Source organism: Amaranthus tricolor, chromosome 17, assembly GCF_026212465.1.
Source record: "Amaranthus tricolor cultivar Red isolate AtriRed21 chromosome 17, ASM2621246v1, whole genome shotgun sequence".
NCBI classification, from domain to species: Eukaryota; Viridiplantae; Streptophyta; class Magnoliopsida; order Caryophyllales; family Amaranthaceae; genus Amaranthus; species Amaranthus tricolor.
In genome coordinates, this window is record NC_080063.1 from 8082545 (window position 1) to 8110522 (window position 27978).

The 27978-nt window shown below is 28.3% G+C and overlaps 1 protein-coding gene across 1 annotated transcript; it reads left to right on the plus strand.

The window, feature by feature from the left end:
* Nucleotides 1–444: 444 nt before the first annotated feature.
* On the plus strand, nt 445–27877 carry LOC130803507 (protein NRT1/ PTR FAMILY 5.4). Its single transcript, XM_057667627.1, has 5 exons — nt 445–669; nt 1195–1412; nt 4657–5177; nt 25864–26201; nt 26932–27877. The coding sequence occupies exons 1-5, from the start codon at nt 609–611 to the stop codon at nt 27435–27437; spliced, it is 1644 nt and encodes a 547-aa protein (XP_057523610.1). The 5' UTR covers nt 445–608; the 3' UTR covers nt 27438–27877.
* Nucleotides 27878–27978: the final 101 nt, after the last annotated feature.

Genomic DNA, 27978 nt, shown 5'->3' on the forward strand with positions numbered 1-27978 from the left:
ATTGATATTTAAATTTTTGGCCTCTTGTCATATTGACTTTTAATTTCATATCAAAAAAAACAATTCAACTAAAGGTTAAGCTAAAGGTTAAGGATCATAATATGTTAAAATTTCTAAAAAAAACCTAGGCGAAATTTGATTTTAAAATCTTGTCCAGAAAATATGATACTTACTTTATATAAAACAAAATGTGATTTGCCCTTCCTCTATTTAAGATAGTTGATACATGACACTACATATTTCAATTTATATAAAAGGTGATTGAAATTCAAATTTATGATCTTTTATTACGCTGGTTTTTAATATCATGTCAAAAAATCAATTTAATCCAAAATTTAATTTCATAATCTTATCTAGAAAAGTCAATACCTATGCGAAGTGAAAGAGGGCCGATTCTTCCCCTTCTCTATTTAAGATAGTTGATACGCAACCAAAACAGAGCAATTGCCACTCGCTCCCCACCTCCTTTCTCTTAATTCCCACTCTTGGCTATTTTTGGAGCTGCATACCTAATAATATTTATAATTCCATTCTTTCTATATTTACGTGTCTGAACTTCACTACTCATCACTTCTACTTGAATTTCTCTTAACTTTTCTTTAACATCCATGGAAAATCATCAACTTAGCCCTCCCAAAGGAGGATGGAAATCTGCCATCTTCATCATTTGTAAGCCCTTTACCTCATCATTTCTTCTTTTTCTTTGATAGCAAAAATTTTCATAATTTTGATTAATTTTCTTATTTTATAATTTAAATTGCTAAGAAATCCACTCAATTAAAACATACATTACCTAGAAATTATAAATGAGATTCCAACTTATGATTTCCTTTCACATTAGCTGCTCTATTAGTACGTTAAAAAGTCAATTCAACTAAAAGTTTAATTAATAATTATAATATGTTTGGAAAATAACTCGTATAATCCTATATTGAAAAATTTAAAAATTAAAAAAATATTGACTAACATAAATACTTTATATGATACTACTCATGCAGCCAACTCTCTCTTATGTGACTGTCGTATATAAGTTTTTAAATTTATCATTAAAACAACGTGATAATCAAATAAGTAATTTATAAGTTATATCACGCCTCCTATATCTTAATATGTTTACATATTAGATTTTAAACATGTACAAGATGTCCAACTGAATAATTGTTTTAATTTTGATTAATTTATATTGTTTTGTAGTTGTGGAAATGGCAGAGAGATTTGCATATTATGGGATAGCAGGAAATATGATGATGTACCTAACAAAAGTGATGGAAGAGCCGGTAGCGACAGCCGCTAAGAATGTGAATTCATGGAATGGTGTTTCTTCACTTGCCCTTTTTATTGGTGCTTTCTTTGCTGATTCTTTTCTTGGTCGTTTCAACACTACTCTCATTTCTTCTTCCGTTTTTCTCATGGTTTGTTTTTCTTTTCCTTTTTCTCTTTTTTTTCTTTATTTACTAATAATTATCAAATTTCACATGTATTATCACTACTCTCCAACTGTAGTCTTTGTTTGGACTCTCAACTTGTTTACACCTCATTTTTTTCTCATCCCATTCTTAAATGAATCATTACTTAAATTATATATACAATTTCCCACTCAAATTTATGATCGCATTTGATTTTTTTTAATCATTTTATTGGAAAAATAACTCACATGTGATCAAACACTAAACAATTAGAGGGAGATTATTTAACATATGAGTTTGATGGATTACCCGTCTTATTGCCAATTGGTTTTAGGATGAAATATCATCGGATTTATGTGTAGTCGACTATCGTAACAAATTTATCATATTTATCGATTATTTTAAATCTACATTTTATTCTTAATTTATATGTCAAAATAAGTGAATTAAGTTTTTCTTTAAACTTAAATATTATTTTCTACAACACAACTAGAGATATTTAAAATTGAAATAGAGTTAAAAAAAATTATATAAGTTTTTGAATCCATAGGTAGATTAGGAAATTTTTACAGATAAATGGTGAAAGAAAACCCTTAACCTCAACCATTAAATTATTATGTTGGAAATTTCTCAAATTTGAAGTTGTTTATTTATACTTTAGTAGTACTGTTTTTGTATTGGAATACATTATTATTAGCTGTATTTAAGTGGGTCATTTATTAACCATGAATAGATTCAAAATTCTTTAATTTGTCATTAATTAGCCATAATCTAATTAAGTTTGATTTACTTAAGTATTACTCTTTTTATTTATTTTTGTTCTTCATATTTACTTTTGTATAATTTTTAATGTAAATTTCAAATCTCAATATTTCTAAATATATATAATAAAAAATTATGAAAAATACATAATAAAAAGGTATATATTAAAATGAATCTAATGAGATCTCACATGAATATATTTTATCTTTTAAATATATATAAAAAATATTAATTAAATTTCTCTCTTTTTTAAGATAAAATATTCAAAATAGGAAAAACATTATACAACTAATACCCTACACTAATCAAGCTATAATCTTATTCTATAATGATGCGTATTGACTTTAATCATTTCATATCACTAACAAGCTGATTTTACACACACCCCAAAAAAAGTTTGCTTGAAGTAAAATGGTTTTAAAAGGATGCAATTTGTCTTTACTCTGGTGTTTATTTTAACGGTTAATTCATATTCAACCTTAAAAGTAGAAAGTTGATCCATATCGTGATATTGGTGGATTTGAAACAATATTACTATTATTGTCGATTTCTTTTATATTTATTTTGTATCCTAAATTCTTATTGATCGTCATTATCATGTTTTAAGATTATGGTCTAAAAAGAAATAAAAAAAGGTAATTATAATTCTAAATAAGGATGCGATCAAAAAGTCAATTAACTCAACAAAAATTTAAAAAAAAAAAAAGCAAAACAACAATAAAATATAAAAATAAAGACTAATAACATTATGACTTATAGAATGTGTTGATAAAAATGTTTTAAATTTTCTTTTAACTAATAACTTTTAAAAATGTGGTTTTTTACAAATAAAAATCTGTTCTTTTACTTTAATACCCTAATATATGTCCCACTTTTAGAATATTGCAAGAAAGCTTAAAGTCACGTGGTACAATATTGTCATTGTCTATGCAAGAAGGGCATCAAAATATTTACTAAAAAATATTTTTATTTTGTTATTCTACATTCAATCTTCTGGTTTAAGGCTTTGAATTTTATACCAAATGAAGGTATTTGGAACTCTGAAGGCGGTTTTTCCTTCACTCTCTCATAATTAAGGGTTTGAATCTACGTTTTTTGACTAGTGTAAAATAATTTTGAGTGTTACATGGAGTCTCAACTTTAAAACATAGATCCATAACTATGTATTTTAGATTGGTATGGCTCTCGTAGGCATACCTATCTAGGAACATGGTAGGTTCATGACCTTACCATTATTAAAATATGAAAATAATTTTTATATTATAAATTTTTTAAAAAACTAATATTTAGTTAGTGGATTTATTTTGATTATTAAGTCTTATCAAAAATATTTTTTGGGTCCACCTGATCTAAAATAGCTCTTGCATTGCCCATTAAACTTAGCAATACGGTCTGTAGGGTCTTGAGAGATTCAGAACAAAATATTAATGAACTTCTAATTACTAAATATACTATTATAGCCTATAGACTCCTAACTATTAAATATTAAAACATTATTTTTTTAATTTTTTTGATGAGTTTAGAGTACGGATCCTTCTTACACGTTATTAGACTAGCCCTGAATATGGGATATGAATACATTTTTTTTTTCATATTGTTTATTTAATTTTTGCCACTCACATAGATTGATACACAATAATTTTGTAAAATTCAAAGTAAGCATTTCATTGCTGTTTCCCATAAACCCTCCAAACGGGGGAGCTTTGATAAAGCTAAGGTCGGAGAGAACTTTAAAATTGTTTTAATTTCATGAATCTAAAGTTTTGCTAAAGTGTACATCTACACATAATTTACTTAAAGAGTAAAAAGTCTCTATGTTGATAGTATCACTTATTCATCCACTAATCGACAAAAGATCTTGCTAGATGTCATTGTTGCCACTTGTGTAAAATCTACAAGTTACTCCATCTATCTTATAGAATTTGCTGAGAAGTATGTTTAATATGTTCAACTGTATAGAATTTCTAAAAATTAGGGGGTTTAATAGTAAGTTACAAGTATATGTTGAATGTTTAGAGATATAAAGTTGTTAGAAAAATATTATAATTTTTGAAATTGCACAAAAATCTTTAAAGAATTTGTCAATTTTTCTTCGCTTTTGAATTTTCTATTAAAAATAATCTATCTTTTTGCAATATATAGTAAACAAACTCAAAAGGAGCAAAGGAGTATATTGCATTCATGAGTCTCTTGGGATCATTCACGAGTCTTTGTTGTTTTTCCCACCTCCTCTATATATAAATCCTAATATGTGCATGTTAATGTTCATATATATGTGGTCTGTAAGGTATCTGACCGCAACATACTACCAAATTAAGATTTATTAAATAATAATCATTTACATTACTTTTTTTTCTTATTACTTATTTTTAAGTGCAAAACTTTCAAATAAACGTAAAATAAAATTATTATATATTTTTTCTCCGACTTTGAATTACTCTGATACCATTTCGTAGTTGATTATGTCTTTTTATGGATGAACACACAGGGTTTGATGCTATTGACAATATCAACAACTACTACAATCCCACAACATGCTCGTACTGCTTTATTTTTCAGTGCCCTATACATAACTGCGTTAGGAGAAGGTGGCCATAAACCATGTGTACAAACCTTTGCAGCTGATCAATTCGACGAGAACACCCCAGAACAAAGAAAAGCCAAGAGCTCATTTTTTAATTGGTGGTACCTTGGAATTGTTGTTGGTGCAACAATTGCCGTTCTAGTAGTTGTTTATGTGGAAGACAATATAAGTTGGACCGTCGGTTTTGCCATCCCTACTTTAGCTGTCGGCTTAGCTCTTTCTATATTTATCCTTGGAAGTTCAACGTATAGAAAGGAACGGCCAGTTGGAAGCCCGTTTACTAGCGTGGCTCAAGTGGTTGTTTCCGCCATTCGAAAGCGGCACTTGACGGAGATGAGTAGTGGTCGTGGGCTTTACTATTCTGATGATGATGTTGCTGGCCATGGGTTGCAAGTGCTTAAATTGGCTCCTACTAATCATTTCAGGTAACTTCTATATCTTCATCTTCGTACATGGAGTATTTATTTTGACTATATGTTTACTCTTTTTTTTTTTATTTAGTACACATTATAAATATTTTTGCTTTAGAATTTATTTGTATAATAAATTGTAATGCAAAAATAAAATAAAATAAAATATATTATGATATGATGTTAGAAAAATGCATTTGGACTACTCAATTAAATAGGTGAAAATGTAACTCACTTACCATAAGCCTAATAAAAGATGTTTCAAATTAAAAAAATATTGGTAATTACTCTCAAGTTTATAAAGTGGTATACAATGTGGAACAACTCATGTATATAAGCAACAAAATGAATTTAAGTGTAAAATATCTTTATTGGGTTAACCAAATCACACTTATAGTTTTAAAGTGATTATTTACAATCTTAATGAAGTGAACAATTATAATTTTACTGTATATAGTCTTAAAGTCATTACATATAACTTTAAAATTAATTATTTACAATTTTAAAGTGATCACCTTTCATGGTCTTAAGAGATCACATACAATTAAATAATAATAATAATAATAATCGCTTATAACATTAAAATGATCACTTATAATCTTAAAGTGATCAATTACAATCTTAAAATTATCACTTTTAAAGTCTTAAAGAGATTACATACAATCTAAAAGTAATCATTTGCAGTTTTAAAGTGATCAATTATAAAAATAAGTTGATAATATATATTGATTAGTCTCATGATGAGACGGTCTCGGATATTGTACTCCTTTAATTATATGTGAGTGTCTATATAGTCCACCAAAAGAATTATAAATCTCATTTCAAAATAAACATATAATTCAACGCCCTATTAACAACTGATAGATGATATTAGCAACAATAACTCTGAAAGCGGTGCGATTGGCCTATATCTAGTAAGTTTTTTTATTATGATGTATTAATTTCAAAACTTAGATGGTAGATTTTAAGATTTTAAATGCTTTTTTAAGAGTTGGAATTAGAATTTTTAAATTTTAAATTAGTTTTTTAAATCTTAAAATTATTTAAAATTGTTAAATTTTATTATTTAAAAATATAAGTTCTAAAACTTTCAAATTAATTTTAAAGACTTAGATTAGTCTTTTAAATCTTAAAATTCACCTTTTAAATTTTAAATTTGGTAAAAAAAAAAAAGATCGACCTAATAAAATTCACAAGGGAGATGTGTCACCCAAGATTTTGTGTACTAACAAAATTGAGAATAATCTTTGGGTTTGAGGATTTTAGAAACATGTGGGTCAGCATTATTGAATGCACTTCCAACGCTTAATAATTAACATTTACCAAACTGTTGGATTAGTACATGAGTCAATGGCACTTCACGATCCGCGAATAGCATAGTTTGGTTTTAATTAGTTGTTATGTACGGAATTCTTAGTATAAAGATATAAATAAATATAATTTTCAGAAACATGTAATAATAAATATATTATATAGTAAAGATAAAGTAATAAATAATAATTATTGAAATAGGGTGATATGATATTTTTATATGTGTAATAAATTTAAATAGTTTGTAGATGAGTAAAATAAATAATAAGTTGATTAACTTTATTTGCCACTTAAACCAATATCAATCAAAAAAATTCTTTCGTCTAGCATAGATTCAAAAGAATGACATGTGTGATTTTTTAGTTTTTTTTTTTATTAAATTGTACAAGGATTAGTTGAAATAATTTCTATAACTAAATCAGTCTAAATCTTAATAAATTATTTAATATCATCTAAATATTTCTTACTTTATTTTGTTTTTAAATTTCTCTAATAGTAATTTATTAAAAGATATATGATTAATATTTTGTTTCCTAATTTATAATTTTAAATTTGTTAATATCAGCTAAATGATTCTTAATTTATTGTTTCTATTCTCATAGTCAATTTATAGATTAGAGTATTTAATTAGTTAAAATAATTTCTATAACTACACCAGTAAATTTAACAGGTTAAATATTAATTGATTGTCAAATCTTTAATTGATGTAAACTGGTCAGCTATTTAATTTAGTTAGTTTAAATACTCTAATAAAAAAATTACACATGGCAAGTGCTCTAGAAATTTGACACTTAGCTTTTCACATCTTTTTTTAATAGATATATTATGATTATGATTCATGCACAAAGCTTTAGTTTTCAATCATTAATTTTTATTTAAGTACACGTGTAATTATATATAGTATAAATTAATTTTATTATAGTAGAACTATAAAATGATAAATGATTATAAATAGTTATTATCTAAACAAATAATAAAGTATGCATTGAACTTTTCACATTAATTCATTTTGATGAAAACTAATTCATTTGAATATTCATTTATCTGAAAAGTGTTTTTTAAAATAATTTATGTCATAGTTGCCTAATTAGGTTTTGAAAATAGTATGTGTAATATTTTTTTAATTAATATGTTATTAAGATACTTGTTTCTTTCACCTTAATTTTGTCAAACAAAAATCCAAAATAATATTATTTTGAGATAAATACCACATAGATAGTATAAATACTTGACATCAAAACATTAATATCATTTTGAAATAAAATTACATATAAAATTAGGTGTAATATGTTAAAATGTTAATACATTAGATTTTTTTAGGAAAAATTACCTAGAGTAATCAAATCTTTTCATAATTTTCCTACAATAATCCTACCTATTGATTAACAACAAATAATCCCTTAATTTGAAGGGTATTTTCATAGAATATTCAAATATTATGTGTAAGAATTTTTTAATTGATATGTTAATAAGATACTTGTTTCTTTCACCTTAATTTTATCAAATAAAATCCAAAATAACATTGTTTTGAGATAAATAGCACATGGATAGTATAAATTCTTGGCATCAAAACATTAATATTATTTTGAAATTAAATTACATATAAAATTAGGTGTAATATGTTAAAATGTTAATACTTTAGATTTTTTTAGGAAAAATTACCTAGAATAATCTAATCTTTTCATGATTTTCCTACAATAATCCTACCTATTGATTAACCACGAACAATCTCGATTTTATAGGGTATTTTCATAGCGTGAACCCAATAACTGATGACTTGCTATAGCAAGTTTTATTTTTAAAAAAAGATAAATTAAAATAAAATGTCAAAAAAAAATTTAAAAATGTTGAAAAAAAATCTGATTTTTTTTATTGTTTGGAATTTTTATGTAAATGCAAAATTTTTTTCTAATTTTACATTAATTTTTAGTTAACTTCTTTGATGAATTACCGAGTATAGCATGTCATCGGTTTACCCATAGTTACTCTAGGCAAATACCCCTTAAAGTTGGGATTATTGGTTAATCAACAGGTGGAATTATTGTAGGAAAATCTTGAAAAAATTGGATTATTCTAAGTATCAAACATTGATTTTATTTTATATTTCTTGATCAAAATCTCAACATAAAAATATTAATATACCATGCATCATCTTACTATAAAATTATTCTAAAAAAACATTTTAATCTACAAGTTAGTTTTATTTTTCTATATTTCAATTATAGTTATAAACCAATGATAGTGTAAGATACTAATCTAATTTTTTAAATTTCTTCTAAATAATATTGAAATTAAATTATTTGATTGCTAATATTTATTTTAATATGCTAAAATAACATAAGTCGCAATTAGACTAAAAATTTAGATATCAAAATCATAATTATATTTATTTACATATTGATATTAAGTTAGTCAATACAATAAGTATTGTTCATAATTTCGATTTTCAATTATTAATTAAGTTTTAAAAATAAAATACTTATTATTATTATTATTATTATTATTATTATTATTATTATTATTATTATTATTATTATTATTATTATATCAAATCAATCATAAATTCAAACAAAAATTATTAATTAATGATTAATTTTTTTTTTTGAGTTGATGATTGATTTCCTTATATTAATTTAGATTGTCATTTTGATTACTTAATTTACTATTTTTTTTTATTATAGAACATTCAAATAATATGAACTTATGATAGTCTTTATATTATTATTTTCTATCAAAAATAGTTAAGAGTTAATTAAGTCAAAATTTTTGTGTATGTAATCTTATTTTTGATCTTAATACAAAAGATTAATTCAAAATATTTACTCTACTTATTTCAAATATTTTAACTTATTCATTTACCGTTTTTAGTCATATTAGTGTTAAATAAAATTTACTCTAAATAATATGCCATATAGTTATTTCTCAACTAATCAAAACTTTTCATTTGTCATGCTTCCTTAGAGGATGACAGTTGAAATTTTTCAAGATTTTTATAGTATTCTATTGTCATGCCTCCTTAAAGGATCTAGGTTGCACTAAAACGGACACGGACACGGACACGACACGGGTACGGGAAAACGCCAACTTAAAAATGGCGGACACGGGGACACGTAAATGCTAATAAAATAAATATATCAAATTAAAGATAATTTTACAATCTTTCATTTGATATTTGTAAATAAACACTTTAAAATTATAAAACTCACATAACATTCAAATAAGTACCAAATAAACAACAGGAGTATTTAAAAATAGTCATACAAACCAAATCAAAGAAAACCAAATAAATAGGTAAATATAAGTTTGATCTTCACATATCATCCATATGACATCCATCATCATCCTCCGCTACAAAAGTAGTTTCCAACTCGGGCTCATCAAGAGAAAGATCCGCCATGCCAAGGCAAATAGAATCTTCTAGATTTCCAAAGTCATCTCCTTCAACTTCCCACAACCTTGTTCTTCCCTTGTTATAAGCCTCACCTCTCCTTGAAAGCAAACGAAGATTGTTATGAATGTACACCAAATCTTGAGCACGTTTTGGTGCAAGTTTGTTTCTAGTACATGAATGAATGAATTTATATGTGTTCCAATTCCTCTCACAACAAGAGGAAGATGATGGTTGTCCTAACAACTTGAATGCTAATGCTTGAAGCATCGGAACTTGTGAGCCATAAGTTGCCCACCAATGCTTTGGAGCCATCATGTACATATCATTCAAGCACTCCGGTTCGGTAAATACACCACCATCTCTTGCCGAGAAAATAGCATACTCCATATTAACCTTTCTTCTATCTTCCAAGTTTTGAAACAATCTTCTGAAGCAATTAAATCTTTGTGTGGAAATTTCATTGTCAACATGTGGAGCAACTCTACCGGGGACCTCTTAAAGCCACACGTCACTATAATACCTTTTAAATACATAAAAAAGAAGAGAATTTAGTTAATACATAATCTAATGCTTTAAACATTTAAACATACAATATGATCTCCTTTACCTTGGATTCAAAGAATGTGCCAAACAATGAAGTGGAGTGTTGCTTTTCTTCCAACGGCTAAGAAGTATTGTTTCGACCACACTAAAGAAAGAAGAATACTCATGCCTTTGTTTATGCTCATGGTTATATATGATCTCCTTCACCTTTGAAATCATTGAATCCCATTTTTCATATACTAGATGAAGGGATGCTTTGTCGGTATCACATGCTCTTATCATTTCATAAATGGGACGAGTAAAATCAAGGATGTAATCAACGTTGTCCCACCAATCGTCATTTAAAATCTTTTCCCTCACAAGTGTAGCTTGTCCACGATGATCATCACGATATGTGGACCAAGCCTCACTAACAACCATGGATTGAAGAGTTGGTTTAAGAAGTTTCATCCTCTTTAGCATGACAACTACCGAAGCGAAGCGAGTATCACCGACAGAAAGAAGCTTTAATGGAGAGAACTTATTAAATATAGCTAACCTCATTGAATGGTTCATTATGTAGTTTTTGATAAATAAAGCATCTCCATGAACTTCAGTTATCCAATGACACTCATCATAAACCTCCTCATTGTTTGAAACATTTTTAGCATTACAAATGTTTTTAAGAGCAAGGTTAAGAGTGTGAACAATGCATGGTGTCCAAAATATATGTGGATATCTACCCTCTATAAGTTCTCCAGCGGCCTTGCAATTGCTTGCATTATCAGTCAGAATTTGTACAACAAATTTGTCATCTCCAACTTCTTCAATGGCATCATTCAACAAATTAGCAATAAAGTCTTTATCCTTTACCTCTCCTGAGCAATCAACGGCCTTTAAGAATAGAGGACCAACTTCACAAGCTACCATGAGATTAATTAAAGGTCTCCTTTGTGGATCACTCCACCCATCACTCACTATACTTACTCCTTTTTCCCTCCAAGTAGCCTTTGTTGGTTCTAAAAACCTTTCAACATTTTCTTTCTCTCTCTCTAACAAAGTGGTTCTCATTTTATTGTAACCAGGAGGCTTGTAACCAGGAATATTATTTGTGGCAGCATAGTTGTATGAACTAACATAGTAAGGGTTTCGACAAAGGTTAAAAGGCAATCCCCCAGTAAAAAACATCCTTGCTATCTCAGCATCTAAGTTGTTTCGAGCTTGTATATCAAAAGCTTTGGTGATTGGGTTGTCAGATTTTCTTTTCTTGGCATATGAAGTTGGTGAATGAGAAGTTTCGGAAGACAAAGAATGACTAGGAAGTGGTGGTCTTTTTGGTTGTCTAGATTCTTTATATTGCTCAACTTGTCTTTCTAAGTTTCTCATTTGCATTTTATCCTCATTTGTTACATTAGGACATTGACTAATTCCACCTTTTGCAACTCCCATCAAATGTGCTCTAACTCTAGTATATGAACCACTCTTTATTTGTTTGCAAAAGTTACATTGCCAAGTATAATTACCCCCACCTCCACTCATTTTTTCCCCTTTCAAAACATATTTCCACAAAGGATAATAGCAGAAATCACCCTCTTCATTTGTAGCATCACCACTTACATTGCACGAATCAGAGCCACTAGCCCCGCTACTAGACATGATTGAACTCTTCAAATTCAAACAACCACAATTAAAGATTTATAAACTCCATCAAATTCCAGTAATCAAATTCCATTACAGTAATTTCATCAAGATTTATAAACAACCACAACCAATACAATACAATACCAGTAATCAAATTCCATCACAGTCCATCACAGTAATCAAATTGAAATCAAATATCCATCACAGTCCATCACAGTAATCAAATTGAAATCAAATATCCATCAAATTCCAGTAATCAAATTCCAGTAAAAATAAATGTTAAAACAACAACTCAACAAGATTAAAAATTTAAGATTAACACTAAGATTAAAGATTAGAACAAGATTAATATTAGGATTTAGGATAAAGATTGAAAATACCTGAAACAAAATCAAAAAAATCGATTTTTAGGGAAGCACTGAAGCACTGGATTAATATTAGCCGTCGAGTGTTTGAGGAGCACTGGAGCAGACCACAACACCACTCAGTGAAGCCGTCGGTGGAGGTGGCGTGGTGGAGGAGCAGCCGTTTTAGGGTTAGAGGAGCAGGCGTGGTGGAGGCGTGAGTCCAGTAACTCAAATGAGATTTGAGATGAGAGTAAATGAGAGTGAGAGCTGAAAATCCGTGACCGCGTGGTAGAGGGGTTTATTTCTTCAGCTTTTTCAATTTTTTTTTTTTTTTTTTTTTTTTTTTAAAAACGACACGTGTCCCTTGCCGTGTCTCTAGCCGTGTCCGTCGCGTGTCCTTGCCGTGTCCACGTGTCCGAAAAAATATTAAAAAATTGGACACTTCATTTGGCGTGTCGGACACGGATTTTCGCGTGTCCGTGTCCGACACGTGTCGGACACGCGACACGTCACACGTCAGCCGTGTCCGTGTTTCGTAGTAAAGGATGACATTTGGAATTTTTAAAGATTTTATAGTATTGTATGATGATATGATATGATTATTGTTAAATAAAATTTACTCCAAATACTATGCCATATAGTTATTTCCTTACCAATCAAAAATTTCCATTTATCATAACTTTTTAGAGGATGACACTTAAAATTTTCCAAGATTTTATAGTATTGTATGATTGGTGCTAGCCGTTCTGCCTACAAGCTAATGTTGGAGTAAATGATTCGAGGTGAACATATACTTTGTATTTTCTGTGTCCCAGGATTGACGTTTCTTTTTTTTTTTTTAAAAAAAAAAAAGAGATTGATATTTTCTTGAACCTCTTTCATCTTACTCTTGACTTTAGAGAATTATTAATTAACTAGCATAAAATCCTATGCAATATAAGAATTTCTTAATTAGTATATATATAATTACAATTTTCAAAGATAAGTAATAATAAACACATTATATATATATTAAATATAAAAAAATAATAGCGAAAATATATATGACATTGTTTATATAATTTGATGCAACTAAATTTTTTAGCTCATTAGTTTTACAAAAATATTTAAATTATTTATTTTTGGAAATGGTAAATTTAAAGTATCCGATAAAATTCAAATAATAATTCATTTTTTATAGCTCAATATAAGCAAGAATAATTCAACATCAACTAATAAAATTTTTCCATTTAGCCAGGCTTTTATAAGGATGATATGTGTAATTTTTCAATCTTTTTATTAAATTGTATAATCCGATAAAATTCAATCAATACTTTATTTTTTATAGCTCAATATAAGCAAGAATAATTCAACATCAACCAATAAAATTTTCCATCTAGCGGGGTTTTATAAGAATGACATGTGTAATTTTCCAATCTTTTTATTAAATTGTATGATTTTAATTAATGCAAGTGCTTATCAATTATTAATGAAAGTGTGCGAATTCGTCTCAGCCAGTATATATCAGTCGGCAAAACAATCATGGCAAAATTGTTAGTAAAGGAGGAAATACAAAATAATATTTTAAAAGTGCAAATTGATTTTATTGTGAAAATTATAGTCAATCATCCTTCAATCTGTGCGAAATTATATCAGCCAATAAATTATGCATGACAACATTCTGTTAAACTGTCATTTGTTAATTTACATCGAAATTATTAGTTTTTATGATAGGTTTGAAGAAAACACTATACTTCCTTCATCCCACTCAATTTGCATTATTTGTCATTTAGTTCCATCTCACTTAATTTGCATCATTTTTATATTTAGATAATGGTCCACCACTTCCTTTTAATTTCATTGATGCATTTTAACTCTCTTTTAATTTTAAGGATATTCTACATGGTACGTAGGCACGAACTTTCGCAAAAGACCAGTGGTAGCAAATCTTAAAAAAATCCACAAAATACCATTGTACTTTTAGAATTTAAACCCCCGTAACATTAATACCAAAAAACGTTAGATTATACGTTAAGTTGTGAAATTTTGTTTTTACCCTTGTCTTTTTTCATTAAAATAGTACTTTTGAAATTTAAGCTGTCGTAATTTTAATGCCCAAAAAACATTGGATTATACGTTAAGTTGTGAAATTCCAAGAGTACAATGCTATTTTGTGGTTTTTTTTTTAAGATTTGCTACCACTGACCTTTTGCAAAAGTTAGTGCCTACCATGTAGATTATCCCTTAATTTTATCCACACAATTAATTTTATCCACACAATTAATTCTCTTTCTTCATTTATTACCATCATCCACAATTTTCTTTAAAAATACCAACTTTCTATTTGTATCAAAACCAAATAGGACTAAGGGAGTATTCATTAATCAAAAGTTCAAAGACAAAAGAGAAAAGTCGAAAGTGAATTTAAAAATGAATAGAAAATTCATTTACCAAACACTTCATTATCAATTGGTTCTCTCTTCTCCATATCATTTAATATTTCTAATTATCGATTCTTTAGAGGTATGTTGCTTACTTCTACGCTTAGATTTGTATTGCTAGAGATTTGTACTGCTAGTATAATTAGGATTTATGGAATCCATAATTATAATTTTGATAATTTTCGGAAAGACTAATCAAGAAAAAACAAGCTAAACATACAAAGTAGAGATAATAAAAAAACTAAAAAAATAAAAAGACATCTTATAATGATTTTTTTGTGACATGCTCATAATATTGCAAAATATGTGTCGTTTTTAGATAATGAAAGAATATAAATTTGGTTTTTAGTTAATTTGTAATGTTTTAAGTATTAGTCATAGAGGATTTAACTCCACATATTAATAGAGTATTCAGCACTGTAAGTTTAATATATTCCGCGTAATCACTTTTTGATGCGCTTCTAAGCTAGTGGCTTTGTTTAATTTTTTTGCTTCCTTTTAGTCTAAAATATCATTCATAATGTTTCATTGAATTTGTAACATTTGTAATAAGAAGCTCTCACATTAAAATTACAAATATTGCAAATTCAATGGAACAAAGTAACTTTTAGATTAAAGATATGTAGTCTATCCTCAAAAATGCTGTGTTTTAGGGTGAACGCAAACCCATTATGACTAATTCTGCTCCAATGGTGTCTTCCCTTATTTGCAAACCCCTCCACCATGTTCATAAACATAAATGTTTATCTCGTTCCTTTTACCAACCATAAACCATTGAGAGCCCACTAGTAATCATGATTCAACCATCAATCATATAAATATGATACCCTAATTTCTCCACCCTCCCTAAAGAGATTAAACTTTTTCCTAAATTAGGTACATACCTTAACTAACCTAGAGAATTACTTGGCCGTTGTAAAGCACAATTTTCATTTCTCTGACATCAGTAACTTCCATCTCTTCTCCATTAGGTACAATCACCTTTTCATCTTCACACTTCTTTACAGAAAACAAAATTTCCTACCTCCCACATAGGAGATTAGAACAACTATAGTCAAAGATCCATTTTATCCTTCACAGACTCTAGTATATAAGAAGGTCATTACCTTCATCTTGCGCAGTAGTAACAATTTCCTTCTCTTTGGCCTATTTCAACTCCTTCATGTCCTTTTCTTAGCCACAATCAACACCCTATTAGATGTGTCACTTCCGAGTTATGCATCATGAGTCTCTTGGTTTCTAGAAGACACACAATGGTTGCATTCATAGCTAGCTTCGTTTTTCCCACCAATAAAGAAGTAATTACATTATTCTATTCGTTGGTAAACACACCCAAGAGAAACAACTTTGTCTACATCTTTGAACTTCTCATCTAAATTGCTTAGTTAAAACGATTAAGATAATATCTTAAGTCTCCATGTTCTTCCATCGTAAGCCTAAACAAATACTTTTTAGAAACAACTTTCTAGCTAAAAACTCAGACTGATAAGTCTTTGCTAATTGTTCAAATAAAATTATGGGTTATTCACCTCAAGAACATCATACTTAATTTTTTGTGCAAGAGCTAATTTGATAGGTTATGACGTAGGCAACATCATATCAGCCCTTTGGTTTCTCTACGTCTACATACTTCTTATCTTCGAAAGTTACATACAACTTTTGTTGGATCAACAAATCTTTGGTCGTGCATTGTCATAATCTAAAATTATTTTTGCCATCAAACGGCTCAAATTGGATCTCTCACAAGGTTATCTCTCAACTTTTAGGGACATAAAAATGAGTAACCCTATATCCCTATTTGTAGGAGTCTACTAAAATCATAAACATACTTCTTCTGTTCTGTTTTTGTTGCTATATTTGAGTGGACACAAGAATTAAGAAAAGGTGGGCACAACATATAAAAAGACAATTATATCCTTCATTTTTAATTCTAAATTGAACATGAAAAAAAAGGAAAACAACTTTTTTTTTTACAAAAATAGGGGTAAAGTAGATGTTCATATAGTGGATATAAAATTTAATGAGATATAGAGTAAGATAAAAATAGGAATAAAAATAGTAAATATTTATATGGTTGTTTTATTATTAAAAATAAAAATATAGCAAGTATTATGAAACAGAGGAAGTATAAGTTTAGAAAACTAAAGAACACTTGGACACTTTTTGAAAACTTGCACACACTTTAAGAAAACTTACACAAGTAAGAAAACAATAAATTTCTAATTACACCCCACCTCTAATTTCCCAATGAGCATATAGAAAATCTTTCTACGATATAATCCTAAATCCTTCTTATCATATTGGATTTATTCTTAAAGAATTTTTTTTGTTGGCTTTTGTGTTTTGACTTGATAGCTTGTTAAAAAGTCCAAAAATGTTATAAATAGGTTAAAAACTGGATTTTAAACAAAAATAAATAGTTACTCTAATAAATAATTATTATTTAACGGTCAATATTTAATTTTATCAAACATCTTTCTACACAATTAATCTGTTCAATTAGCTTAAAATTTTTTAAATAATAATTTTTAGCTAGTTAAACCAAATTAACTAAAAAAACACACATCCAAAACTAGGAGGAACCTAGATAGGATTACCACTAGCTCCAAGTCATAAAATTAGAGAAGCATAGAATTTAATTAATGAGATACTCCCTCAATTTCTACATAAATCAAAAAGCTCTTATAATTTTATAATTGAATTACATAATTGTGCAAATTTAAAGTGACAAATGCAGTAGAAATTATAGTGATTAAGACCGACTCTATAAAAGGGCAAGATGGACTTGTATCCCAGGTAAATTTAAAATATTAAAAAACAATATTTTATTAGACAATATGTAGTTAAGGGCACATAATAATATATTTAAAAATTAAAAAATTATAATAATTAATATTTCACTTCGACACTTATAAATTTTAAGGCCAACCGTGGTGATTCGTGGCATATGATCATATAATGCCGCGTAGTATCATATTCGTGAGTTGGTTGGTGCATTACTCACGTTTGTTCTTACTTTTTCACAACTTTATTTATATCAATATCCATCTCACCAATGGCCAATTAGCAATTTAGCATCATATATACAATAGTGGCTAAACGACAAAATCTAATGTATGTCAAGTCCAATGAGGGTGAAGACAAAATCGTACAAATTCTATGCTTGATTTGTTTTATTTTTATTTTATACGAAACTTTCTTTATTACCTTTTCTTTAATTATTTGCTTAATTAGTTTTGTTGATTCGAATGGGCCGGGGTGGTGTTTGTCTTCCCTTTTCATCTAGTGACAAAGTTGCTTAAATAGCTTAAAAATTAAGGTTATTAAAAGTACGCTTTTTAAAAAAATGTGTTAGAGAAAAACACAATTTAGAGATTGAAAACAACAAAGTAAAGAAAAAAGAATCAAAATGCAAGAATAAAGAGAAAGAAAGCAATAATTTGACAGGTGGGAAAATACCAACATAAAATTAATCTTAGACAATAACACCCACTTAAGAACAATTGAAAGACAATCTCTCAATAATTGAAAGACAATTAACAATTACCCTAATAAAGATGACATGATCATGATGTCTTTTTTATATAATGGAGGTTAAAGAAAATCATGATATCATGAGATGAAGAGTCGAAGATGAGATAATTATCCACCATGTAAACCACACCTTGAATTCACCCATACATATAATGTCGAGTACTATTTTCCATCCCAACTCCATCACAAAATCCTCTACAATGACCTCATACATCTCAAATAAAAGTTTGAGTCCCATGAAGAGGAGTCACCTCTTCCCTCAACACAACACCACCATAAGAATTCAACAATATCAAACACAATAACCATGCTAAAAGCATAATCCATCATATCTTGTCATAAATGTGATAGACCATTCCTTTAAGGTACACAAAGGAACGACTCCACCTAAAATTGGGGCACTTGCACCATCAACATCATCTTTGTCAACCTCAACAAGAGTAACACCATTACCAACCACAACCTTCTTTTTTAACACTACAAGAACCACGAATCTAGAGATAAATAAACTCTAGAAGATGACTACTCAACAATGAATGAATAGTAATCTGCTACAATCCCACAACAACCACCCCTCGATCCTACCCCAGTTCCATAAGAATACACACATCTTCGTAATTCAAACCCGTTTTCCATATAAGTATAATCATGTAACCAAAGAATCATACTCCAGTGTAATCATAAAGTGCCAACTTTACAACTTTGATACCACACATCTCTCCTAACCCCACTTGAAACAAGTATATTGAGCTATACCATGTAGAACCCTGTTCATCCTCACAAGCAATCCACATCTTGTAAATCTAACAACACCAATTTGCTTCCCAACTTCTCTCTTTTCCATAAGCTTTAAATCCTTGATCGAGGACCTTAAAGATCTCATCACTATTCTCTAAGAAGTAAACCCACACTTTCTCAAAGTAAGCAAATACTGGTGACTAAGGATGATTATGGATCAAAGATATTATTTAACCCGTCCCATACTCGCCCTTGTTTTAAGGGTTTGGTTTCATGCCTTTGAGACTCAGCAAATCTAGATCAGATTATGGGTCCAAAAAAAATAAATGGGTTTGAACTCTTCTTCAAAATCCATTAGTGACTAACTAAGGCACCTAGTGATATCAAGATCCTTCTCATATCCAGAACATGATGAACATTTGACAAAATTTGAACCATGACATAAAATGCCCTAATCCTCACCGAACAACACCTACACATCGCACATCGCATTGTTGCATATAAGTTCATTTCACCTTGAACATAATTATGTGTAGAGAACTAATGTCTATACGGTGTGACATGCAAAGAACTACCCATATAAAAAAATTCACCTATCACTAAACGTTTCACTTGACTCAACAATAAGAATATCATAATCACTAATACTATCAACAATAGTCGCCTAATCTCCATGAGAAGAATCGACATTCTCTATAAAATTTTCACGCTTTCTTTCCTTGCAAAACTTCTTAGTGTGACCCTGCTTCTGGATTTATGACAAACAATATTATTATATCAAGACTTAGAACTACCATTTCCATTTGGTCTACTTTTTACTAGAAGACCCTCATCGTCATGTGAGTATTTGTCACTCTTAATTAATTGATTCTCAATTAGCTCCCTTTATAGTAAAGCCCCTTGACATACTAAAGTGTTAACACATCTCTCTTGTACAAAATAGTTATTACCTTCCCTTTCTATCATGTGTGACCTCACAAAATAAACTCCAAGTAATTGACACAAAATTTCCTTCAAATTGGCTGCCACATACTAGGATGACTTAAGCACACTCCAATTAAGTTCACCCAATTAAGTCAATCAACTCGCACTTCCTCACTACAACCAATCTATCTTGATCATCACACACATACACTACACAAACATGCATATGTACAAATTGTATATATGCACACCAATTTTTCTTGGTGGCTACAATCAAATAAAAACATGAATTTATTGGTAGATAAGGTTTTTGTCATCATATCAACATAATTATCATCGATGCTTATCCCAATAAATTAAAGGTAAAATTTTTTATGATAATCAATTTAGGTGAACTTTTCTTTTCAAATTTTAAGTAATATAATTGAATTTTATAAATTACATTATGAAAAGATAAATAAAATAACATCTTTCACCTTAATAAAATAGAGGGAGTATACTATTCTTAATTAGAGTTGATATGCTCATAAATTTTATGCAAATGCTATGATAGTATATTAGGTCATACATAGAGGCAATTAATTGGCTAACTAGCCTTGCTTTTCATAGTTACTACTCTTACTAGTATGTAAGATGATTTGCACATTGATGTGAATTGAACCAAGATGAAAGAATGAAAAATAGGGCCCCCTCAATAAAGGAACAAATATAAGAGACTAGAGAGCAAATAAAGTTAGGTAAGATCAATAAGGAATCAAGCTCCATAAAAGGGTACATGCACAAACTCAAAAAGATGCTCACAAAGCTTATAAGGTAATTATAATTCTTGTACTACTAAATCAAGCTTTTTAAATAAGATTTCAAAAAACATATCCACCATGATAATGACTATTTTATGGGCATTGAGAAGACATTTAGGAGCTACATTGAACGTTAACTTTGTCAATTAGACACATTGAGCCCACCTTTTGAAACAATTGTACTATTCTTTAGACACATCATTACCAAATTCCACCTTTTTGTATTATATTATATTACATACCTTCTTACATCCTCTTTATTCTTCCATATTGTATTTTCCAATTTGATTCTGTCTACATTTTCAATACCAATATTTTCAATGTTCATTTATAGCAGAACTAGTCAATTGAAAGTGAAAGAAAAAAATCATTAATACCAAAATTGGTCAAAAGAAAGTTTTTTTTTATAGGCTGATAAAAGATTAGACTTATATCAATCAAATATAAGATTTATTTGGAAAAAGTGGTACTTATTCTTGTTATTTTAAGTTTCCATTCTAAAATTGTTCAAATTATGTAAATGATATTAATAGTGAAAGAAAATGAGAAAAGATGTATGAATAAGAATTGAAGAAAATGATGACAATACTATCTAAAATAAAATTATTGCAAAGTTAAAGTAATGGAAGAAAATAGAAATAGTGGCAATATTCGAGGGATGAATATAAATCCACCGTAGCCCATTTATATATGTACACGTGCATAACAATAATATTTTATTACTGCAATGTCATGAATATATCGGCTCCCACCTATGGTGAGATTCATGAGGTCACATGTACACAAGTTATAACCTTATAATTACCCCAGTTTATTAGTGATAATAATAACTTCTTGATTTACGCTTGTAGCAAATAGTACAACTTCATATATATATATATATATATATATATATATATATATATATATATATATATATATATATATATATATATATATATATATATATATATATATATACACACACACATATATATATATATATATTCAATCTATTCGTGATTTCTCTATAATAATCCCGCCTAATGATTAACCATGAATAATCTAAACTTTAAGGGATATTTGCCTAGAGTAAACTTAGATGACCCTATGACTTGCCATTGTAGGTAATTCATTAAAAAATTAAATTGAAAATTAATTTAAAATTAGAGAACAATTTTAAAATTTTACATAAAATTATAAATATTAAAAAAAAATAATTTTTTTGAACATTTTTTTTCGACATTTTATTTTAATTTATCTTTTTTTTAAAAAAATAATTGGATGAGATTATTCATGGTTAATCAATAGATTAGTCATCCGGTAACCGGGTTTAATCTAAGAAAATAGATTATTCATGGTTAATTAATAGATGAAATTATTGTAGAAAAATCACGAATAAGTTGGATTATTCTAGTAATTTTTTCAATAAAAATAAATAAATAAATAAACAAAACATGTGGAGTCCAATTGTTGACTTTTAGTTCAACTGAAATACAGCTTTCATTCAATCGAATTTGCAACTTATTATCCAACTTTATGCTTTGTTCCCTACATATTTATAATAATATATGATTATAAATAGAGTAAATAAAAAAAAAACGTTGATATTATTTTTTATAATAAATATATATGTCATTTTGTCATAAAAACTTTTCCTTTAAAATGTCGTAATAATGTTATCATTATTAATATTTTATATCCTTTTTAAAAATATTAAATAATTACTTATTTAAATGAGTTCATTAATCCATGTTTAATTGTTCTAATAATTAATACATCGATTTATAGTTAATGCAATGCTACTAATATGATATATATATTCTTAACTTTTGTAAGTATTTTAGATAATTATCATTGTGTATTGAACAAGTAAACACCTACTTAACAGGAAAAACTAGAGTATAGAATATTCTCGACTTTCATTTAATTTTCATTAGTTGTATTCTAACAAGTCCTACAATTATTCTATGCATGTATCATCTATACATGTGTTCATAACTTAAATAGAGAAACCCACTAAATCCATGCGAATGTGCATGAACTTGCTCATCCTCACTTCAAAACTATCTAATAATTCAAACCTTACTATGCCCAGCATATACTCACTATTCTAAACCACTACAGTCCCACACATCCCCTCCCCTACCAATTATACTCGCAGCGAATACATTAAAGATGAGATTACTAGAAATAATAATTCATAGTGAATGAGTGAATTATTGGATTATATTTAACAATTTTTCCTTTAAAATATAAATATATAACTAATAGATATTTGACCCTATAAAGTATTTACATAAAGCATTTAACATTTAATATATACTTTGGATTTTACTATATAATACACAAAAAACTTACATTTTAATTTTCATAATGTAGCAAAATCAAATAAACGAAGAAATACAATATAATACAATGTACTTGTCCTATATTCTAGAGAGTCCTCACTCCTCCCCGTCCCCCATTGAATATTGTAAAGAATAAGTGTTAGATTGCAAGAAACATTCTTGCACAACTGATTATGATCATGGCGGCTACTAATTATAGAGCTGTTTATTCGGGTTATCCGGTTGATTTTGAATAAGTGTTTTGAATCGATTTTGTTTTGTGTCCACATTGATTTTTATATATTGTTGAATTCATTTTGAAGTCAGTCAAATTAAGTTCGATTACAACTTCAAATAAACATCTAATCATTAGGTCTATTTTGAACACCTTATTCCCTTGTGCAGCTTACAGCCTACTATTCCTATAACGTAATGCATCAACCATCATGCTGTTCTCCACACTAACTTTCGAAGATGCAAATCTATTTTTCTAAAAAGAAAATTATGAATCTAAATAAAATAAATGCTTGAAATAATTAAAATGTCGGCATTTCTAATACAACTCTAGAAAGTGTAAAACACCTGAGAAGAAAAACTAAGGCATGTGATTGAAAAGACGTAAAGAGAAGACAAGTGATAAGTCATGAAGTAACCCAACTTACTTATTGGCGGATGACGAATCATCGAGTAAGACTAAGTCAGAGGTCTTCGTTTCTTTAATTGCCTACTTGCCACTTTCCTACTTGCGTTAACCTAACGTCCCCTTTAGGAGTTGATAACTTGAGTTGATACTATATACATTGTGGCATTTAAAATGATTTACAGAATAAATTTTAGTGAAATATATAATTTTATGTTTGGGAACGATGATTTTATTTGTTAATTTGAAATTGACTTAAATTTATTTGGCAAATTAAAAATTTTTAAATTTGAATTTGATTCAAATTCCACCATTATTTTCAAAGTAGTTAAAGTTGAGAATTTGAGAATCACTATCCAAATCTTGTCATTTTCAAATTCTTCATTTATGATTTTATAATTGAAATTTATAATTTGAAATGAAATATTTATTCCCAAACACTACATAATATTATTTTCATAGTAATGAAAATTTGATCATGCAAAATTTACAATTTATTATTACCACATAAATACCACATCTTCAAACAATAACATATTAGAATAGTTTTTGAGAAAAAAAAAGAAAAATTAAAGTAGAGTAGACATAATCATTAAACTTGACAAGAAAAATTTTGTAACTAAATGTACACTAAATTTCTATTAACATCATCACTGTTTAATTTGACTACCAAACCGACCTTAAGTGTTTTGACTTCATTCGTTAGGTCTTCAACCTTTCTTTTACTTTTCTTATTTTGCTTACATCAACATAATTTTACTAGTCTCCGAAACCAAATTTTGTAAATTAATAATTAAATTGAAGTAAACCCTTTTGTTTTCCTTTCAATTTGTAGGACTTTTAATTTTAGTTTGTCCTATTGATTTTATTTTCCTCTTTTTTTTAACATTAGTTATAAACATATTCTTTCATCTTAACAACTTAACAACTTAATTCTATGTTTACTTATTTTTTTTTTTGTCCAATCCAATTCTTATTTGCACTAATTTCATCCCAAAAAATACTCTCTGTGTTTCTTTTCAAATGTTTTATTTAGTTCGAACACATTTGCCAATATACTTATACTACACTAAATAACTCTAATTGTACCTAACTATAAATCATAAAAAGACAATCTTATTTGACTATAATTAAACTTATAGATTAAGAATAAAATATAAATAAAATATGAATGATAAATAAACCAAATGCGATGTTTGAAAAAAATAAGTGAGTAAGAGTTAAATGAGAGGGTTAGAGGACGTAATAACTCTGACTTCCAAATAAATCTGAAATGTAAGAGTTAATGTGATGCGTTTAAATAAACAAGGCTGAAATAAATAATTGACAGTCAGGAGTACAAAATCTACGCTTGAAATATGGAAATAAATCAAAAAGAGCAATAATGAGAAGCAATATTCTAATAAGAGTAAAAATTGATTGGAATAAATAATGATTTTTAAAACTCAAACCATAAAAAGGAGTAAAGGGATTTAGTAATATAGTTAATATGAATAAATCAAGTAAATTTTGGAAGTTAAAAATGTAAATATGTGATTTTTTGGTTAAAATGTCTTAGGCAAATGAGATTATTTTGATTTAAAAACATGTCTTAAAATGAAAAGATTTATATAATAAGAACATTTTGAAATTTCCATTTGAGAAAAAATGGCAACAAATAATAACCCAAGAAAAATGGTAAGAACATATAAGAAGAACAAATAATATATATATATATATATATATATATATATATATATATATATATATATATATATATAATAAGAACATTCTGAAATTTTTATTTGAGAAAAATGGCAACAAATAATAACCTAAGAAAAATGGTAAGAACATATAAGAAGAACAAATGATGTATATACATATATATATATATATATACATATATATATATATATATATATAGATATACATATATATATATATATATATATATAGATATACATATAATTCATTCGCATTTCCACCGTTTAGTATTGATTACTAAATGGGTCATAAGATGAAAGTAAGAAGGATTCAAACCCATTTACTACCGTTTACATGTTGTTGAATGTAATATATATTGAGAATCCTTTTATGGATTGTCTCTGGTTATAGAATACTTAAATTTGAAGTGAACAAATGCAGATGTTTAGACAAAGCAACAGTCATTGACGACAGAGATTCAATGATGAAATCAAGAAATGGATGGAGACTATGTTCAGTAAATCAAGTTGAAGAAGTAAAATTAATCCTAAGGTTGATCCCAATTTGGGTATGCACATTTGCATATGCAATAATAGTTGCACAAGTTCATACTTTCTTCATCAAACAAGCTAGCACAATGAATCGATCAATTGGCCCTAAGTTTCAAATTCCACCTGCATCTCTTCAAGTCATTCCTGGGATTGCCATTCTCCTTTGTCTTCCTATCTATGATAAATTCTTAGTCCCTACTTTTAGAAATCTCACTAAAATCCCTTCAGGTATATATGCTATTCCATCAACTATTTTTGTTTATTGTATGGATGGTTTGTCGCACATTGATTAATTAAAGATGATGTGCGTACTTTAGAAGTCATTGAAGTCTCTTATGCCATATTGTTTTAGAATTATATCTCCTTAGCGTATAAAGTGTGTGCACCCCATATTTTCTCGAGTATATGATCACATTTGAAATAAGTTCAAGCCAATTTAACATAGTATCAGAGCTGAAAGTTCGATTAGAAAATGAATGGTATGTTGAAAGAATAACATTTTTATCCTAATTGATTACTCCCACTAAGAGTCGATCTAGCTCAGTTCAATGTTGCCAACTAACAACATTTAACAAGTTATATCTATAAATATGCTAATAAGTATATTGGTTAAGTTGGTTAAAATATTTGTATATGACAACATTTTCCCATGTTCAAGTCTTAGTTTCAACATTTTTTTTTAAAATAATAATTAATACATTGATGCTATTTGATTTTATTTTGGATCCACCCCTAACTCCCACATGCGAACTTAATGGGGATTTTCATGGGAGGGTGTTGGGATGGTTTGTCATACATCAATGAACTAAAAACGGTGTGCTTGCTTTTTAAGTCAATTTAACATAAATTAGCTAGCACCATGTGTATGTGAACTTTATTACTTGTACTTGTATAGTTGTACCAACACTCGCACTCGTTGGATTTGGATGTTTGATCATTATGGTAAAATTTTCTTTAGGTATAACATCGGTCCAAAGAATAGGAATTGGCATAGGACTCTCAATCCTAACCATTGCCACAGCAGCCATAGTTGAGTCGATGCGACTAAACGTAGCAAGTAAGCATGGACTCATCGACGATCCAAAGGCAACAATACCCATAAGTGTAGGCTGGTTAGTCCCTCAATTTGTAATAATGGGACTTAGTGATATGTTTGCATATGTTGGAATGCAAGAGTTATTCTATGATCAAATGCCAGAAGATATGAGAAGCATGGGTTCGGCCTTGACTAATGGTGCACTTGGTATTGGAGCTTTCATGAGTACTGCTATTATATCTGCTGTACAAGGGATTACTTCTAAATGGGGAAATCCTTGGTTGGTTAATAATCTTAATCTTGCTCATCTTCATCAATTTTATTGGGTTTTGGCTGGATTTTGTGCTTTGGATTTGGTACTCTATGTATTTGCTGCTAGATGCTTTGTTTGGAACAGAACTGCACACACTGTTGATCCATTAGTGTAAGTTTCTAAGTTTAGCTCATGGTTGAGGCCCGATGCCCGATGCCCGATATATCTTATATACTCTATTAGCGGCCTAAAAAAATAGCTTAAACTTCTGATTGAAGCTACATTATATTTTATATGCTCTATCAGATGCCTCAACAAGCGGCTTAAACTGTTAGTTGAAGACCTTAGGAGCCTCAATAAGCACCTTAAATTTTTGCTTTGAGGCTCCAATATATGTTATATACTTTATCAGAGGCTTCAACAAACAACTTAAATTTTTGGTTGAGGACCTAATATATGTTATATACTCTATCAGGGGCTTTAATAAGCAAATTAACTTTTGCTTTGAGGTGTCAATATATGTTATATACTTCATCATCATATATATAATGTATGTGTGTGAGAGAGAGACTGTCTAATGTGAATATTTATATTATAATAATTAAAAGTTTTTCACATTGGTTATTTAGTTTTTTTGTTTATTTTCATTTATTATTCTTCTCTTAGTTCATGCTTTTTGATCTGCAATTGAAACTATAATGCTAGTATATATAGTA

Bases quoted from the DNA above. Each gene is read 5' to 3' on its own strand.
- LOC130803507 (XM_057667627.1), top strand. From the start codon at position 609: ATGGAAAATCATCAACTTAGCCCTCCCAAAGGAGGATGGAAATCTGCC. The intron at 670-1,194 runs GTAAGCCCTTTA...ATTGTTTTGTAG, and splicing joins ATCTGCCATCTTCATCATTT to TTGTGGAAATGGCAGAGAGA. The intron at 26,202-26,931 runs GTATATATGCTA...AATTTTCTTTAG, and splicing joins TCTCACTAAAATCCCTTCAG to GTATAACATCGGTCCAAAGA.